General features: G+C 42.6%; 1 protein-coding gene across 1 annotated transcript in view; it reads left to right on the top strand.

Annotated features, from left to right (window-relative positions):
* Positions 1–1,800: 1,800 nt before the first annotated feature.
* kif21a (kinesin family member 21A) overlaps positions 1,801–19,349 on the top strand; it is a gene marked incomplete at its 3' end in the record, with an annotated part of 55,852 nt that continues 38,303 nt past the window's right edge. Inside the window, exon 1 of the mRNA XM_071533131.1 lies at positions 1,801–2,034. Coding sequence (XP_071389232.1) covers positions 1,991–2,034 — 44 coding nt within the window. The remainder of the gene's footprint in view (positions 2,035–19,349) is intronic.

Raw genomic sequence — 19,349 nt, 5'->3', positions numbered from 1 at the left:
AGGCAGTATCTACATTTATGTGGTCATTAGATGTAGCATTATCTGTTACATCTCCCGGTAATATGGCAATCTTTACAGTGATTTTGATTATTAACTTGTGACCTTCCAGCTATGGGACGATGTTTCACTGAGAGATGAGTCTGTTTATTGGTGGGCCTGTATTTTGCCTTCCTGTCCCAGTAACCTGATAGGCTTGTAACAGGTTTGCTCCATTCCCCTTGAGGCAAGAAAGCTAAGTTTGGATGTTCCTCACAGTTTTTAGTTGATGGGTCATGTGCAGCAGTTATGTCCTGGGAGGTAATGTTAGCCAATATTCAGATATAACAGAAATATGAATAGGCAATGCCTCCAGCAACAGTGAGATGATTTTATAAGCCTCTTCTTATCTCACCTGCACAGAAGTGCAGGCAATCATCATCATATTTTAACTCTGGTTTCCTTTTTGTCACGTCACTTCTATGTTGTTTTATCACTGTGAAAATAAACAAAACTAAAAAACAGTCAAAAATCCATTAAAATATTTCATGGCAACAATGTGTTCCTATGTAATCAGTACAACAATGCTGTGAACACTGGTTCCCATCAGAGTTGTATGAATGGGAACCTGTACCTGTACCTACAGTCCCATCACTTCACCTTTTTACGACTGTCCTCATATTGTGATGCTTCATGGCCACACGGTGGCGCTAAAGGTTTATTGAGTGAATGAGCATCTGTTAGAGGCCATAACTTCATGGATTGCATTGAACTCCAGTTATTTCACTGAATGATATTTCGTAAGAGTTTTGTCCTCAAAAGGATAAATAAAATATTTAAAAGCCTCGCAGTGAATTGGAGAAATGTATATTCTATTGAACAAAAGCATAAAACACAAGGAAGGACTGCTGAGCAGAGAGGCTCTGAATTTCGACACCTGCCAGTATGTTTTTGTATATGTTTTTGGTCATCATCATCATCATCATCATCATCATTATCATCATCATCAAATAAAGACTCTTGGAGACATCAAGCTAAACACTGATGTCAGTCACTTTCAATTCACTTCTCTGTGCTTTACTATGAAGGATGGAAGAACAATTTTGCCAAAACATCGAACGGTTGTGCGTGCGTGCGTGCGTGCGTGTGTGTGTGTGTGTGTGTTGACAGGAGAATCTGTGTTTCTGTGTTTTCAGCTGTCATACCCAGACACTTTTACTGCAAACTGAGTCTCATTAACTTCAACCAGTCTTTTATCTATTCTGAACCATTTTCATTTGGACAAGACTAATGTGCAAAATTACAGGCCTTATATACAAACAAGTATACAAAAATAATAGAGATGAACATAACACACTAGGGGGCATAACAAAAATTTACCTTATACACATTTGTAGCTGATAGTAGCCTTGCCATTCGTATGACGTGAATGCAGCATTTTTGTTTTTATCAAAGACCATATCAGTACAGGGTAAGTGTGTTAAAAAAAAAAATTATAAGAGGGAAAACTTCATTATCATAACAAGGAGACGTGAATGCAGCGTGATTTCAGCTCCGTGCGCCCCGGCCTCTTTCTGACGTCAGCTCGCAGCCCTCACCGGCGGAGGGCGTGGCTTGGTGACGCATTGCGGCTCCGGCAAAAGAAGGACGGGTGCGAGTGAGTCTGCAGCGCTGCTCCAGCCTTCAGCTCCACAGCCTTCAGCCTTCAGCCTCACCTCGCAGCCTGCATGAAGCAGCTGCAGCCGGCGGAACTGCGCAGAAGATGCAGCGGAGCTAGACTGGACATGCGGTCACACTGTGCGCGCTGCCTCTCCTCCCCACACACCCGCATACTATGCTTAAAATACTATTAAGATATAAATATATATATTTTTTGAAATGGCGGAATTGAGGGCGAGGTGAGTTGCTCATTCCACTCGCCAGCTGGGAGTGCGCACTCTTTTTTTTTTTTGTTGCCAGGATAACTCCCAATTTTTTATTTTCCTACATATCGATTATTGGATGAGGAGGAGTCATGACGACCGGACAGGATGAAAGCTCAGTCCGTGTGGCGCTGAGGTAAGAGATTTAATTTTCACCTTGCTTTGCCATCACTGATTGCACGGCAGTGAGAGTGTCGGTGTCCCACCTGTCAGTGCCGCTGGCCTACCAAACCACACGCATGGCAGCAGCAGCATCTGTTGATCCGCTGCTGCAGCTCAGTCGCACTCAGTCTATCTATAAATGAATCATTGTAGCACAGTGACCCAGTTCCAGCTCTGATCCCGCCGTGTGTTTTCAGATCAGATTTTTTTAGCTCTGCGTGCACTTCATCTTTTCCACCATCTGCGGTTTCCATAAGCTGGTTGGGTGTGTGTGTTTGTTTTATTGCGATGCTTTATTTCGTCCTGACGCAGCAGAACGCCCAGTGCAAGGTGCGTGAGCCAGACGCAGGGCGCATGGCTGCACTCCTGGGCAGTTTATCTGCAGCCTTTTGGCATAAAGATGGATGATATCATCTATTGTAACGGCTGAGCTATCAGAGAGAGAGAGGGGAGAGAGAGAGGGAGGGAGGGTGAGAGAGAGAGACACAATCAGCCTCTGTTGCCTGATCTTGGGCATCCTCTCATCCCCTCAGCCTCCTGCTGAGTGACGGCTGATCGATGAAAGAAGAGCTTCACTGACAGCCAGGTTTCAAGGAAAGGACAGTGAAGCGTTCAGTGCAGCTCTGTAACACTGAGCTGTAGTCTTTGTGTCTGGACATGCAGAGGACAGCTCAGTCAGGCAGGCTCTCACTGATGCAGGGCTGCAGGAAAAGAAACCTTTTCTATTCAGTAGGGAGACAGAATTAGGCCTCTTTTCTACTAAGTCCTTACACTTAATGTGTGCCATTGTGTTGAAGAAGGCCGCTCCCACCCAGCTGGTGAGGTGGCACAGTGACAGTGGCATCATGGGCAATCACAGTCTCTCTCTCTCTCTCTCTCTCTCTCTCTCTCTCTCTCTCTCTCTCTCTCTCTCTCTCTCTCTCTCTCTCTCTCTCTCTCTCTCTCTCTCTCTCTCTCTCTCTTCCAAAGCAGGCTCTGTGTACTCTAGACCTTTTGATAGTGATGAAAATGATTACTAATAATAAGAATGACACTTTATGTAGCACTTTTCAACAACAAAGTGCTTCACAAACATGTAATATAAAAATGAATAGTTGACAGACAATAAAACAGAAGAATGAGATAAAGCAGTGAAATATCTCTATATTTGCTTCCCATTTTTTCCATAATCGTATTTGCACAAGTGTTCCTAATACTCACTCTCACATGCTTTTGTATACACAAGTGCATCATCAATGTGATGATGAGCCTGTATGACTTGAGTATGCTGACCCCGTCTCCCCTGTTAAAGGACAAATCTGCTATAAAACACTTTGTTAAAAAAATACGCTATTGGTGTTGTACCTTGCATTTCTGGGTCCATTTTGTTGTTTGGTGGTGGATTTTTCTTCATCCAGTGGATAACTGGCCAAACATAGGCAATATGATGAGATATTAGATGTTTCCAGTGCATCTACAATGGAGTTTGATAGCAGAAAATGTTCCAGCGATCTAAAACATCAGCGGTAAACGTCAGGTTTTGGTGTCAGTCCCTCAGAATCAAAGAGCGAGGGCTTCTTTCTAGATCCGCCATTTTGCACCAAGAGACGTTCAACAATCATACAGGGAGAAATCCATGGTAGAAGAGGAGAGAGACCAATTTCTCCACCCACAGGAGCAGGAGAGAGACCAGTATGCAATGCAGCCACAAGGCCGTTCTAGAATATCGACAAATCTGTGTCTGCATACTGTTTATTTGTCAATATCGTGCAGCATGGGTAATTGCCACCAGCCATCAGAAAACTGCTGGTGAACTTCTTCTTTGGAGGGTATGCTAGTCTACTTTACCAGCCACTCTGACAGGAAACTGGTGAAAGCCACTGTCCGGTGGATAAATAACTCTCCTGACCAGCTTACATGACCCTATACCCTCTTAAAAAGGATGTGTCATGTGTTTTTTCATGTGCCGCAGCATATTTTAACCACTTCCCAATGGAAAAATAGTTTAACAAGGCTGTTGACAAGTCTCACCGTGCACGTGCACCACCAGCTCTAATTGGGTGTGACAGCGCTAACCACTCCTCTCTGCTGTTTGAAAGTCCATATCAGCCCTAGCTCCTAGGCATTTGGGTATGTTTGTAACTTACTGAGCACGAGAGAGTGTGTTAACTAACCGGCTGAAATGAAAATACAGTGCAAAAGTATTCAGCTCATCCTAGAGGTCAACATGCCCAAGGTACAACTGTTGCCTTACTGCCTGACCACATCTTTCATACCTCCTTAAACCTCAGCAGGCTTGGTTTAAGGAGCTAGGGGTCCATTTGGGATTGAGCAATCTGTTTAAGCCCCCAGCTTAGTTCAACAGAGGCCGCACCTGTTCTTTCAAACTTCCACGAAGGTACACAAAGCTCAGAACATTCGCTCTCGACATGCGTTTGTGGCCACAGTGTGTGTTTACATATCTGTAGTATGGGTGAGTTACACAGCACACCTTCCTGACTACAATATATTGTAGTTTGAACTGTAGTCGGGTTATTTGCACAGCGCAGCAGGTCACAGCAGTTATTAATGGTAGGTGTACCTTGAGGGGAAGGGCTGTGGTGGAGCTGGGTTCTTGTTGAACCAGCCTGCTGGGTGATTACTGCAGCACAATGAGCATAAAGCAGGCATCATTTATTTTCAAGATGTTGACAGACGAGCTGTTTGGATCAAAGTGAAAGGGAGTGGCTTAGATCATGGACATCTTTCATAACAACTTAACAACCAGAATAACTCTAGCATGCTCATTAACCACTGAATATCATGTAGAAGCCTACACAGTCAACCACCACATAACATCAAGCTCAAAGTCCCACTCTTCTTTTTCCGGAACAACTTGTTGATCTTGCTGCTCAGCTGGAGGCCATAATAATGACGAAAATGAAATGAGTCTATGAGACTAAACCTCTTAAGGCTTAAGTTACACGTGTACTTAATGTAAGGATGTGGAAGCATGCAGCAACTGGTTTAGGTGGCTAAGTCTAAGCCCGAGGTTGTAGTTTATGAGCCAACCGCAGAAGCAGTTAACCATGGTAGAAAAGCTTGTTAAGATGAGCTGAACAATGAAAGTAGCCCAGATATGTGCAATTACTTAATGACAAGACCAGGCCTTGGCTCAGCTGACAGGAAACAGCAGCTGACAATAGCTGTGGGGGTTTACAGCGCAAATAGAGGCTGGAAGTGCGCAAGTCAAGAACCAAAGGATGAGTGAAAAATGCTTAAACTATGGAAATATAGCTCTCACTCCCGATGAATGAGCTGTGTCTTTAAAAAGCAGCCACAATGAACAGGTTGCAGCTGAACAGCTTTCATCAGCATGATATCTGGCTGAATAGCCCAAGCATGGTCATCGTGAGTGCTGAATAAAGGAAAAGCATCTTCATTTTTTCTTCAAATGTGGGCAGATTTTCCAGGTTTTTGTCAGAATTTACACCCAACAGCCCTCAGGTCTTAGTACAAAAACATGGGAAATCCTTTCTTTACAAAGATAAGAGTGAAATGCTTGTTTATTTGGATGGAAAGACACCGGTGCGGGACTGTCAGCGGAGTGGCTGAGCAGCAGTAGGAGCACAGATTCGGGGCGTTCAGATGTGTGTTTGTCACCCATGGCAGCACCCTGCAAACACAAAAGCCCCGACGGGTCCAAAGCCTTTCCAGACCCCGAGCTTTGTTCCCATCCACTGAGCCAAGCCAGTCTGTCTGTCAGGAGTCAGCTACTCACCCATGCTCATGTGTGTGTGTGTCTGTATGTGAGTGTGTATATCAGTGTGTGTTTGTTCTCGGGGGTTATCGTCTCATTTCCTCCCAGTATTGTTATAATTATTTGTCTGGTTTTGTTCTTTACCGCCATGCTTTAACTGCAACACTGCCAGCTACTTAGAGTTGAACACTTTCAGTTGAATACCTGCTGATGCCATGAGGGAAATTGTTTTTGCCACCAACACCCTTGAAAAACAGCGAAAAGAAATCAGCCTGGACTGAGGAAACATGAAACACTGAATCGTTTTAGTATCTAACTGCTTAGATTCCCTAAAGCGTTCAGCGGATCATCTAGGCAGAACGAGGCCATTCTTGAAAACACTTTGACTCTCCTTGAATAAATTGGATATAGAGTTGTCCATATTGGCAATAAAAATGTATTTTTGTCATTTGTATTATCCTCTCTGTCACAACCTCCAGGGAGTCTGGAGTTACTTTCTTGTGTTTTGGCTGGAGCGTTTAGCGTCGGCTGCAGGCTGCGTTGTTTCCATCCTGCTCGGATCCACAATCTTTTTTAATAAATTGCCTGAAGAAAGCTAGCATTGTGCTGTATTGTTTTTCTGCACACGCCACATGGCTTTTTAACTGTTCGCCAAAGTGTTAAAGTGCTAGCCGAGCTATCCAGACGGAAGCTATGAATAGCACCTACTTTGCCTGGAGCGCTAGTTGAAGGAGGAGTGTGTGTCTCCAACAAGGGAGCTGGATCTCACCAGAGCTCGGCTTTGAATAGACTTGGCTGATTACAGTGTAGCATAACTGACCTCACATCACTTTGTCTTTTATGATACCATATGGAGTGCGCACAGGCTGCTAGCCAATTTGATTCTGTCATGTTGCCAATGGTGTTGCCCAATGTTTCAATGCCACTGTAATGTTGTGGTGCACCAGACCCTTGCAGTACCTGTGTTGCCATAATGTGGAAGCACCACAATGTTATAATGATCTGTGTGGTTTGTAGGGCTGTGCAAAAAAATCGATACAGCTGAGTATTGCAATATTTTTTTCCATGATACTGTATCGATTTTCCAGCCCCTCGTATCAATACATTAAAAAAAAATATTCATGTTTTAAACAGATTTAAAATGTCCATAAATTTCCCTCAAATCCCTTTGAATTAAATAGTTTTGACTCAATTTGTCTGCTGAGTTATCAATATAATAATGTGATGTACATATTAGACTACCCAGGTGGTACACAGCAAGTTGTATTTTCAGCTCTATTTTTAAATTTTCAGTAAATTATGTATCGCAATATGTATCGTATCGCAATGTATCGTGATACAATCGTATCGTGACCCATGTATTGTGATACGTATCGTATCGTGAGGTCCTTGCCAACACCCAGCCTTAGTGGTTTGTGTGAAACAGACAAACTAGTAGAGAGCTGGATAACTTCAGCACTTTGATCTCTGTACCTACAGTATATTTTAAGCATTTAGCTGATGCTCTTATCCAGAGTGACAAGTGCAATGTTGCACATTTAGCTTGTCCTAGATTTCTAATCTTACAAGCACCCAAAAGGAAGGAGTGTGAGTTCCAAGTCCCTACAGTAGGACTCCAATTATCAGATATTATTCAATAAATTTCCTCTAGTCCTTGACATGGTGAGAACCGTACGACACAGCAGTCTGAATGAGACCCAGTGGAGTTTTCAGTCTGTAGCTGTCATGACCGTCTTTCTAGACAGAAGGGTATTCCGTTCCAAGGCGATACTAAGCATAGCCTACACTTAAACAGAGCTTGCCTCAAAATAGACTCCAACTGACCGCAGCATTGCTGGAAGACCTCAGTTATCTATATCATGACCTCTGAGGAGTCAGCACATTTCTGCCAGACGCATCTGCACCAATGCAGGAAGCCTGCAACTGCAGAGCCACGCGCAGCACATGTGGACATGTTTAGGACATGGAATAGAGGCTGCTCCCCCCCCACTTTATGTTGTCAGATTGTGCTGAGGAAACGAGCTGGCCATGCAGAATATATTGGGTGTAATTATAGAGTAGCTTACATGTACACCACACCCTTACAAGTATGTTGTTCACTCTGTCGCTCTTTGTCTTTCTGCTGCACTTCTCTCTCCTAATTTTTTCTTTCTTATCTCATTTTCTCCCTCCCTGTTTCAATTTTCATTCAAGTCTCATAAATATTATAAACAACAGCTCACCTTGATATCGCCGTTTTCCTCACTGTACAGATCTGACCAGTTAAGGACTCGGCTACAGCGGATGAGGTCGACACCTCATCTAAATGTGGAAGCGGCACTACAAATAGGATGTGGATGTAACTTAACTTCCATCACCAGAACGTTGTAAATAGAACTCAGACAGTCGCAAATAGCACTGTTTGCTTAGCGAGCTGCCACCTTGTTATTTATGTCAGGAGGCTGTCGCTGCATTTACTACTTAATATCTCTGACACCACCGGCCTGATTTGGACGAAACTTAAGAAGGATGATGCATCTTCGCACGGTCTTCCAGCATTTAAAAACATTACACTGATGGGCCGAATTGGGGGCGCTATAATTAAAGATCATATTTTTAACTCAAACTTTTGACAAAACATGGAGGGATGAACCAATTTGGTACTGTGCGCTGGTGTTTTAAAACGTTACACTGATTGGACTGATGGGGGCGCTGTAATTATAGGTCAAAATTTTTAACATTGAAAGGCACCAACCCCGAAACCATAAGTGCAATTGACATGTAACTTGCTAGACAAATCCAGCTATCCTTACAAATTACACTAATTGACCAAATGCGGTGCTATAATTAAACATCAAAAATTGAAACTCTGACATCATTGGTGTAATTTTGACAAAAATTGGGAGATTTTGGCGCTTTGTTCTGGCATTTAAGAACATTACACTGATTTGCCTGATGGGGGCACTATAATTCAAGTTCAAAACCTTGAAAGTCAAAAAATGCTGCACCACCACTCCAATTTTGATGAAATTTTGATGAAGTTCTTGTTACTGATTGGCCCGTGGGGTGCCTGCATCATTCGTTCATGTTTTACTTTCAGGAAATGTTATCCGTGTGCAGTCGGTTTCACAATACGACAGTCTTTCACTATTGTTATCAAGTTCTCACAAATTTCTGTACACAGAGGTTGTCAGACACCCTGCTGTGTCAGACAGTCTCTTGCCTAAAATATAGTCTTGGATTAAATGGCGCTGAAGGCAGCATATACAAATGAACCCTCCCCACCTGCTGGTATCACACAGCAGCTGTCTGAATCTGCATATTCATGAGGCGCTAGCAGTTTGAATTTCCATCAGGTGTGAATATCCACCATGGGACCTATCTGTGTTAAACATTATTGCATTAAATGGCTCGTCTGTTCGGCTGGACGGAGATGCAAATGGTTAACCGCGGATCCAAGTGGAGTTCCACTCGACCTCCGCCGGCGTGTTTACCTAACCTATTATCTCCTATCTTGTTGCCTTGAAAGCTGCAGATGGCGGCTGGCTTTTTGGTACCCCCCCCCCCCTCCACATTTTCGGGGCGAGCTTTTGTCTCGCTGTCTCAGCCAGTGGCCCGCAGTTGACACAGAGATGGGACTCCTGTGTCAACACCACATGGTTGAGTGACACTGGAGCCCAGGCTTGACACTGCGATAGGGGCACTGCAGAGGATTTTCTGAGGAAACGCCATGCACTCATATACTTTGGGTGACATGACTGGCCGATATGTGATATTTCATAAATAACCAATATTGGCAAACAAATATATCTGTCTAACCATAGTAGAAAGCACCCAGATCAACTTACCACTTTTGAATCTTCAAAATGTCACTTTTTCATAAATTAAGATAAACAGCTGTGTTTTTGGATTGCTGGCCAGGCATTTTATACTGTGGGTTTTGAAACAGATTCCTAAGCCTAAATGTCATTAATCACCAAGTACAACAGGTGCACAGGGAATTTGACCAGTTTAATTGGTGCTGACGTTTTACGATAGTTACACAGTACAGGTCTGACACACTAAGTACAGTGCCAACGCAACAGGATCTTGCATATATTGCATGACAGAATGAAACTGTATGACAGTAGACTAAACATAACCATACTTTACATAACCATACACTATTTGCATAGGTGATAACAGTAGTGTGTGTGTGTGTGTGTGTGTGTGTGTGTGTTTAGGATCTATTGCCGTTATATGAGATGCTTGGCCTGTCATTACCTTGGCAGTCCTAAGTTAGTGGCACCAGATAACTGTGTACAGTTTATTTGTTGCACTAGTTGATCCTCCAGACAAATTTAATCAACACCTATCATATTAGGTTGTGCGTGTGTGTGTGTGTGTGTGTGTGTGTGTGTGTGTGTGTACTCCTAAAAAGGATGTGTCATCCTCAGCACACTGATGTGCCCAGTTAAGGACAGCACATACATTCCATGTGACTTTTGTTTACAAGCCCTGGTTCACTTGTAATTGGGCAGTGTGACCCAAGTGAACCATATAAAAATGCAAGAGACTTTACTTTGCAACTATGGTTCAGGCTAAAGAAAACAAACTGTAGGTGTGATCACACCCTAAATTTAATTTGACACTGTAAACTGACTCATCGTTGGTCCTATCTCTACTCCAATGTAGAGCATCTTGAGAAGAGTCAGGTCAGTTACCCCAAACACATGTTTTTTAGCATTGTTAGCTGGCTAACTAGCCATTAAGCTAATTTATCAAAGCAACCAATGTTAATGAAAACATGCGACTACTAGCCATTAGTAACGCTAGCTTCTAATAGATATGTTGGCTAGTGCACAAAGCAGATGTGTTTACAACAAGATGGTTAGCAGCCCAGATACTATGGTTAGCTAGCTAACAAGCAACATTATCTAAATACAAAATCAATCAGATATGAGTAGCAAAATGATCAGTTTCCAGTCAAAAACAGCATAGAAATTAACAGTGTGTGTTCAGTTCTGTTGAGATGACTAGGTGGTACGTTTACAAACCCAAACAGCTGTTCAAAGCCACTGCTGCCGAAGAGCTGAGGACCTCCAATATGGCCGCCAGAGGTTGTGTTACGTCACCTAAAAGCCCTCTGTTGAACATGACATCCTTTTTTAAGCGTGTATTTGCGAGTGCACATGCAGTATTTGCCTATGAGGGGAGGAAAGGGTCTCAGTTCCCCCCCCCCCCCCCCCCCCATGTTGACAGCTACAGATGATCCCTCGCTGACACCTCCTGTTGCCTAACCCTCCCCTCCCCTCTCCACCCCTAATAATGATGGGGTGGTCTGCTTCCCGACCCTTGACCTGCAGGAAGCAGTAAAGCCGTTATCAGCGTGCCACAGGGAGTTGGCCAGCCTCGCTTGTTTGGAACGCACGTTTCCAAAGCCTCACAAGCTCTGGGATCAGCCGAACATCGGTACATATCCACAGCATTATTAGATAAAGACGTCAAAGTAGATGAAGATGTGTCACCCTCCATGAACTTGGCGTGCGGATTATAAAATCCAGGCGTGTGCTGTGGCCTGGGCGTGTGTCTTGTTTTTGCAAGCTCTGGCTTCATGTCTTAAAAACTTGTGATGCATTTGTTTTCTCATATTTATCTGTATTTATGTCCTTTTGTTGCCGTGTAAAGCACTTACTGACAAGCCTGTTTTCTTTAAAAATAAACTTGACTGCAGTTGGGTTCAGTTCAGTAATTAGATGTCAGATAACTGTTAGGTTGAGCTGATGAGGCCTGTGGTTACAGCGTCTCTTTCCATCCTTGTGCTTGTTAAACAACAGTTAAGACCTCAGAAGTGGGTTCTCCCCCATCCATGGCAACTCAACAAACAGCATTCTTCCTAGAGACCCACTGACTTAAATACTCAAGGGAAAGTAACAGGTTGATGACATTTTAATATCAGGGCAATAAATATCCATCTATTCTTCCCTTGTACGCATTCTTTGAGTTTTCATTTGGAGTGGCAAACTATTCCTGGCAAGCCCCATTTCTCACTAATGTCATGTTTCGGTGCGGAAATGTTGTGGTTGCTATCCTCCACAGTCTTTTTTTTTCCCCCTGCACAGGAAGGATTTCAGGAGTTAGGAGGAGCTAGGGGTTTGGTTTCCTATCACTCTCTCTGTTTCCCTAGAGAGGGACGAGCTTTTACCTGTCGTGGGATTAGACAGAGCTGTGATGTCAAGTTTCGAAGTCTGTTGCCAAAACAACTTTTGTTTTTGTTGGAGTGATTAGGAAAAAAAATTAAGGATCGTGAAGTTTGTTTTACTGGGGAACACAGAACACCCCCTCTCACCCCTCCCACACACACACACACACACAGCTCTGACATTTGGAATTACAAATGTGTTTTTTTTCATCAAGCACTTCATCAAGCACTTAACTCGCATGATGTGGAGGGAAAAAAATCTTAATTTGTCCCTCTGTTTCCATAAAAGATAACATTTGTTAGCATTTCTCATTTCAGCCAAAGGGGTGTGGTTGGTGTCTGTTGAAGACAAATTGCTAACTAATTAACTTCAAAATGTCAGTGTGCTGCTTTACAGTACTGACTCATTTGTGTCATCTTACAAAGCTTCATTGAAGCGGTACAACATCGCCACACATTAAACGCAGACATTACTTGATTTAGATATGGAAACTTTGTGTTTTGATACCTAAACTCAAGCAGGTTTGTTCAGACTGTGCTTAACCCAATGCTGACTCAGTTTTCTAACCTTTGTAACCCAATGCTAACTGGACTCTTAGCTACAGGGTTTACTAATGTTTCACAGTGGTATTTTCTAAAATTGGACAAGTCTGACTTCAACCCAGGCTTAGCTAGCTGCTCTTTAAGGAATTAACAGATTGTAGGCCTGGCTGAGTGGGTGCACTTGAAAAGCGGTGGACTCTAGGCTAAGAATGGGTATGTGAAAAGCCCTTTTTTGAAGCTCGGACTGCAGTCAGGAGGATGGTCGCGCTGTGAAACGTTAAGCCTAGCTGGCCTGGTCGGGGCGGCACTGCAGTGAATTAACCTCATCATGAAGTCACCGATGGGTGGCGGGACGCTGAGCCTGTCTCTGGTGTCCCTCCTCCTCCTCCTGGCGTCTTTTAGCCGGGCCGCACCAGCATAATATCCTGCTGGGATCGGATTATGCCTTTTAATTCCCGCTTCCATTACCGGTCACCATGGCAACCCCATCCTTTATATCACCCAAAGTACAGAGCGTGTCAGTGCAGCACAGACATAAAGACACAGTGATACAGTACTGGGAAATATTGAATCACCATGGATCTGAACTTTAAACCTTTATAAGTGATTTGTGGTTGACTGGTGCACAAATAGATAGTCTGGTTTCCTCCAGCTAGTCTGTGACCTGGTGTTCGATAAAAAACTAGACAGTGCTCTCAGTTCTTTGTCTGCCAATTCTCATTTGAATGCTATGCAGTAGGACCAAAGTAGCCCAAAGAACTACATCTGTATATTAATATCCTACATGTGTCAAAATACAAAATACACACCTACTTTAAGTCTTCACTGTTTTGTGAAATCCAGATATCATTTCAGCTCCCACAGAGTAAAGTCTTCCCCTTTAAATTGGATAAGCTGGGTACCACCCAATGCCCCCACCACCCCCAGCCCCACACACACCAACTAAGCACCCTCATTCTAATCCCTGAGCTGCAGAGGTGGGTGCTTGCATGTTACTGCTCTGGACTAATTACTTAGTTCAAAGACATGCAGGTCAGGTGAACTGGAGACTCTAAAAATTGCCTATAGGCATGAATGTGAGAGTGTGTTTAATATAGAATGGTACATAATGTAGTATATGTATATGCTGTATATGTAGTATGTATATGTACATGATCTAGTATGGTATATAGTGATGTAATGGTATATGACGTATATGATGTGGTATGTAACAAGCCCTTTGAGACATGCTTGTGATTAAAGTGCTATATAAATAAACTTGACTTGACTTGATTACTGGAGTGCAATATGCAACCTCTGCCAGCATACAGTGTGTTTTGTAGGATGGCAGCAGTAGTCTAGTATAGCAATAGATTGGTGGCAGTATAGTAAAAGTATGATGTGGTAACAGCTCCTGCATGTACAGTAACAGTATCTTAGTAGTTTGTGATGTGTGTGAGTGCTTTGGGAATGTTTTGAATGAAGTTTCTCTATCTATAGCTATATGCAGGACTCTAAGAGAGCAGAACTTATGGATGAACACTGTTGTTTTTCTGGTTTTCTCCCATGTATTTCTGATGGAAGATTACTATTTTTTTTACCTCCGCCAAGGAGGTTATGTTTTCGGTGCCATTTGTCTGTTAGCAGGATTACGGAAAAACTACTGGCCCGATTTTCATGAAACTTCGTGGAAGGGTGTAGCATGGGCCAAGGAAGAACACATACAATTTTGGAGCGGATCCGGATCCGACTCACGAACAAGCAATAATGGCACGAACCTTGGCGGAGGTCTGCGCTTTCCAAGTGCCCTTCTAGTTTCCTCCTGTTTTTTTGTAGAGTACAGTTCCCTCTGCACAGTGTTTGAATCAAAGAATGTCCATTTCTGAGGTTGTAATACAGACCTCGAGTCAAATACTTTTAAGGCCCTGTTTTAGCCTATACTTGGGTGGAGGTGGACATTTGCCGCTTAGAATGATACAGGGTTAGTTATAACAGGACAGAAGTTATCACAGGAAATAATTGCCTAGGGAAATCACTTTTTCAAACCTTTTTATTTAAATGGGCATTTTATAAATTGAAATTTTATTATTTTATATTTGTGTTTCACTACTTGTCTGCACTTCATGTCGTGTGATCTTTTGACCCCTTTATCTGTTTTAGTTTTCTGTTTTTAACTTGCTTTTTGTTTTATTTCCTTTTGTAAAGCAATTTGTAACTCTTTCTCTTTGTCTTACCTACTTACATACCTACTTACTTTCTTACTTTCTTACTTACCTGACCCGTTCTGAATTCTCCCGATACAGTAACCCTGCACCCATCTTGTATTCAATGTTGTGTTCAAGAAACGTTAAGAATATTTGCAACTAAAATTTGACTATAATGTGAGAAAGGGAGCTACTGATGAGGGAGATACTCACTGCAGATAACCAGCGGTATTACATGCTATCTCCGCTGCCTCACTACGCTTACAAATACACAACCTCAAGCAAGCATGTACACACCGGCCTGAAGTGCCTGGCACCGAGCCACGTGTGTGACAAAGACACACACACACACACTTTCTCTCTCTCTCTCTCTCTCTCTTGCTTTCCCTCTCACACACATACACACTCCCCTTCACACAGGCTTAATACTCTCCTCTATGAAGGGCAGTCAGGGTCAGACGTTATGCTTTAAAGTTAAGCGGACAGCCCAGTGGCAGGTGACATCATCTCAAGCAGCCGTACTGCTGCTCTCAGCAAATCTCCACATAAAGATCTGGCCTGTTTACTCTCCAGTGTGCAGACAGAGACCACTGGGGGTGAAGCTGCAGCTTTTGTTTGCGTGGCTTTGAGTTTTGGCTGTGTGTGCACGAACAAAGGTTGCTCCTGATTTTTTTTTTTTTTTTTTTTTTTCTCCTCTCTGTCTAAGCGCTAGCCAGCTTCCTCTGCAGTATGATTAGGTGAAGCCCCCTCTCTACACAAACTATGTAGTGCTCAAACATGCATTGCTCTGGCTGTGAAGGAACCTGAAGCTGGGTTTCCATCCAAGTACTTTGATGTGAATTGAGATGCATCAAATTAGAAAAGCTGAATGCAAATGACTAAATTCAACATTTTTACGTTTGCTTGAAGCAGAATTCTTTTTGACGGTTAGAGAAATTTTGCGATAAATGGAAATGGAACCACATTTGTTGAATAAATAATGAGATGGGCTTTGCATGATCAGCTCAATGAGTGGCTCTGGACATTCTGAAATGTTTGTAAAATGTCTGTCCGCCACGATCTCCCAAAAATGTCATATCTGCTGTAAAACGTGCCCTGTTGTTTTATTGCCAAGTGCATTTCTTTGTTTTCTCTTCGGATGAAAGTGTGAAATATGGCCAACATTATCTGACAGTCAAGAGGAACAATAACAGCTTGCCCAACACTAATCAATTCTTGAAATATTCGTAATTTTTCTGGTGGATGTGGGGCTTTTTCTGGCGTTCAGAAAGTCTATTAATTCAATTCAACCCAGCTGATGGAAACACCTAAATGGCATTTTATTTTTGGCAGCATTTCAATAGTTTACATAAAAAAGTTGGATAGCCATAAATGAAGCTGGAGTCTGCAGAATGCACTCTCAGTCTCAGACAGACACACATGCTCACACGCCTCCATATCCTTAGCCTCTCCCTCGCGGCGATGCGCAGCGTGTTTAATGATTTATTGAGTTAGTGCGGTGGAGCAGCGTCAGTGAGGGTGGGGTGGGGCGGGGCGGGGTGGAGGGGGTGTGGGGTGTGCAGCAGGTTTGGGCGTGTTGCGGTGCTCGGATCGGGAAACCTCCTCCTCCCATTGCCTGCAGAGCTGAACACAGAGAGCTCAGAAACAAGCTGTGAATCTGCAGAGAAAACACAGCATTTTGATTGCAGACAAACTGACTAAATGCACTGAATAAATTATGGTATTATCTAAATTGTACTAGATACTTGACAGTTTATATTTATTTGCATACAATAGTGAGGTAACAAAACACAGTGACGCTGAAAGAAGGAAGAAAAAACTTTAGGTGGAACAACAAACACCCAATTAAACTTTTCACTTCAACTATCACTTAAAAATCAAGAATGAAATAGACCGCAAGACAGAACATTTGGCAGTGATGCATCAGTGACAAATGAACTGCAAATCCTTCTGCAGGAGTCAGTGGAGATTTCACTCCTGGATTGTACTTATATTACTCAACAGTCTGGTTTTTTACATTGTGTTGGTGAACCAGTGGTCATTCAACCCAGGTAGCAGTCTCTAATCCTGTTGAGTGTCAGACTGAGTTTAATGTAGAGCCATAAACGGCTGTGTTTGTCCTCTTGGACCATGTGGGTTTGTATGTGAAACAGTTGGCGCCTGAGGAAAGCTAAACGACAGACCCTTAACCCCGACCCTCACCTGACCTCTGACCTTGGCTCCTCCCCTGGCTCTCAAAATCCAACGTCCCCAAATAGACCAGCCGCCACAAACGTTTCTCCAACGCCCTTATCTTGATACAGTGAGGCTCAATTTACATTTTACAAATTGATCCATGTTCGCTTTAATTGTTGTTGGTAATCAATGAGAACTATTGGCCTGTTGATTTAAACTTGGGGCTAATGCCTCGAGTGAAGACACATTGGGCCTAACGTCTGCTCTACCATCTTCAATTCAAGATTTAATAATTGATTGCAAGATCAACCAAATTGGACGAGCCATTGTAATATCAGTCCCTTTATGAATTTGTAATTTTTATCATAATAATTAATGCAAATTTAGCCGATCAAAAATGCAAGATTCAAAGATTCAAAAAACTTTATTGTTTATCACATAATGATAGAAAATTGTCTTAGGTTAGGAGCTCACAAACAACATAAAAACATACACCCATGAAAGACTCACATAAAATTACATTAAAAACACAAACAATTCCATAATTGACAAACTGCATGTCAAACTCTGATTGCATGCAGAAAGTGGATAAAACAAACAAAACGCGCCCCGCCCTCCTTAAGATTTCTGGTTCACACACAGAAGCCTTGCAATATTTGTAAGAGCTTGCATATTTTCAAAATTACAGCAATTTTTCCACATGAAATAGATGAACAGAGCACTTCTTCACATAAATTGTCCACTGTCCATAAAATTATCCCATTAAACTTTACGTCAACAAACTATGTCTCGCTTTGTCTTCTTATACTACAACCAGTGACTCTGGAGCTTTATTGAGGGAGGAGATGGAGGATTCAGGAGATGTAGTTTCAAATGTGAGTGTTATTCAGTCCTACAGGTGTAAGAACTTGACTGCACCTTGTTTTGTCATTTATCATTCATTATTATAGTTTCCATTCAGATTGAGTCTTTGGTTTGCATGCTGTTAGCCAGAAGAACACAAAGTCTACCTCAGACATAAATGGGTACATTTAAATTAAACACTTTTCTAATCATGAAACATATTCAAATGTCCTGATTGTATTTGGTGCTCACTGTGCTGCTGTTGAGTTGAAGGTATATTTATGAAGACTGGAATCCAAGCACAGTATTTCCTTTGTTGCTGAGCCCATGCTTTTTCTGTGTAGGAAAAATAAAGGATGAACGCTAAAGTATTCAGTAGTTTCTGTGATAAGGCCTAAGCTTATTATTACAGGATGTGAATCTTTCTTAATGGGATGTAGTTCTTCTTAGTACTGTTTTTCCTTGACTTGTGATTTTTACCAATTCCTGCTATTTTTCTTCAAATGCTACCTAAGACTTTGCAAATTGCATTGTAATTTGTGAGCATAACACCCCAAAATCAAGCATTTTTAGTTGCAATCATCATAAAAACAAGACTAAGAGTCTAACTAGCGCATTGACGTTGAATTTTGTGGAAGCGTCTCTGCCGGGAATCGAACTCGAGTCTCCCCTGCTGTCGCGGGGCTAAAAACTCCATCTCACTGTGTACATGTGGATGAAAAGAGGCTTATCCAGTAAATTTGGGAAACGCCATCACACCCTGAGGGGGGAGAGGACTGTGGCGGTGGGGGGGTCAAAACAGACAGGATTACACAGCTAATTAGCATGCTAAATCGTCTGAAACAAAGACCCCCTGTGGTTATGGGAGTGGATTAGATTTCTAGAACATTCTTACTCTCATAGGAAACGTCTAGGCTAATTGGTGGGATACGCTGAATTTGACATGCAAGATAATAGATTTTCTGACTGGCAGCATGTTCATTATACATTATGACGACCCCATGAGGAGAGGAACAGATTTTAGGAACCAAACAATAGAGCACATGCTCTGTAGACTATTTGCATCTCCTAGCTGAGAGGGATTAAGAGCAGATTTGTATGTTTCTTTCTAAACATTTATTTACCCAGGGAATATATTCTGAGCATGCATGATCTTTTTTAGCTTCACATTCATACAGCTGCCCATGGTCATACCTGGGAGCTCGTCTGTTGTTGTTTTCCACTGAGCAGCTCTGCTGCAGCAGATGGAGGTTAAGTAGTTTGCTCATGAGCAGCTCAGTGCAAACTGGTGAGCGAGTCGAGAACGATCACCTTCTCCTGCCCAGGTCTTCCCAGCCATCTCAGGATTCGGGCTGATCAGTCCCATTTTACTAAAGCTGCACAGGCCAGCAGCTAGTATAAGTCACTCTGTTGGTTGATCTGTCAGTCGGTCTGTCCAAAAATGTAAAAGAAACTTTACTGCGCATGTGCTCACTGAGCTGCATCACTCTATGAGCTGCATCACTTTGACTATGAAAGTAACTACGTGTAGGTAGTCCTGTGCAAGCCATTGTGTGATTTAACCCATAAATTATTCAGTGACAGTTAACAATTGACAATTAATTTAGTCACAGCGATGTTTCCATGGTCTACTCAGTACGTGCAGAACCAACAGACAAGCTGTGGTG

Source organism: Centroberyx affinis, unplaced genomic scaffold (assembly GCF_046629955.1).
Source record: "Centroberyx affinis isolate AG114_WGS23_722 - 3 ecotype Tasmania unplaced genomic scaffold, CSIRO-AGI_Caff_v1 ptg002325l_1, whole genome shotgun sequence".
Taxonomy (NCBI): Eukaryota; Metazoa; Chordata; class Actinopteri; order Beryciformes; family Berycidae; genus Centroberyx; species Centroberyx affinis.
The sequence above is the reverse complement of the archived record's forward strand: the minus strand, read 5'-3'. Positions and strand labels throughout refer to the sequence as shown.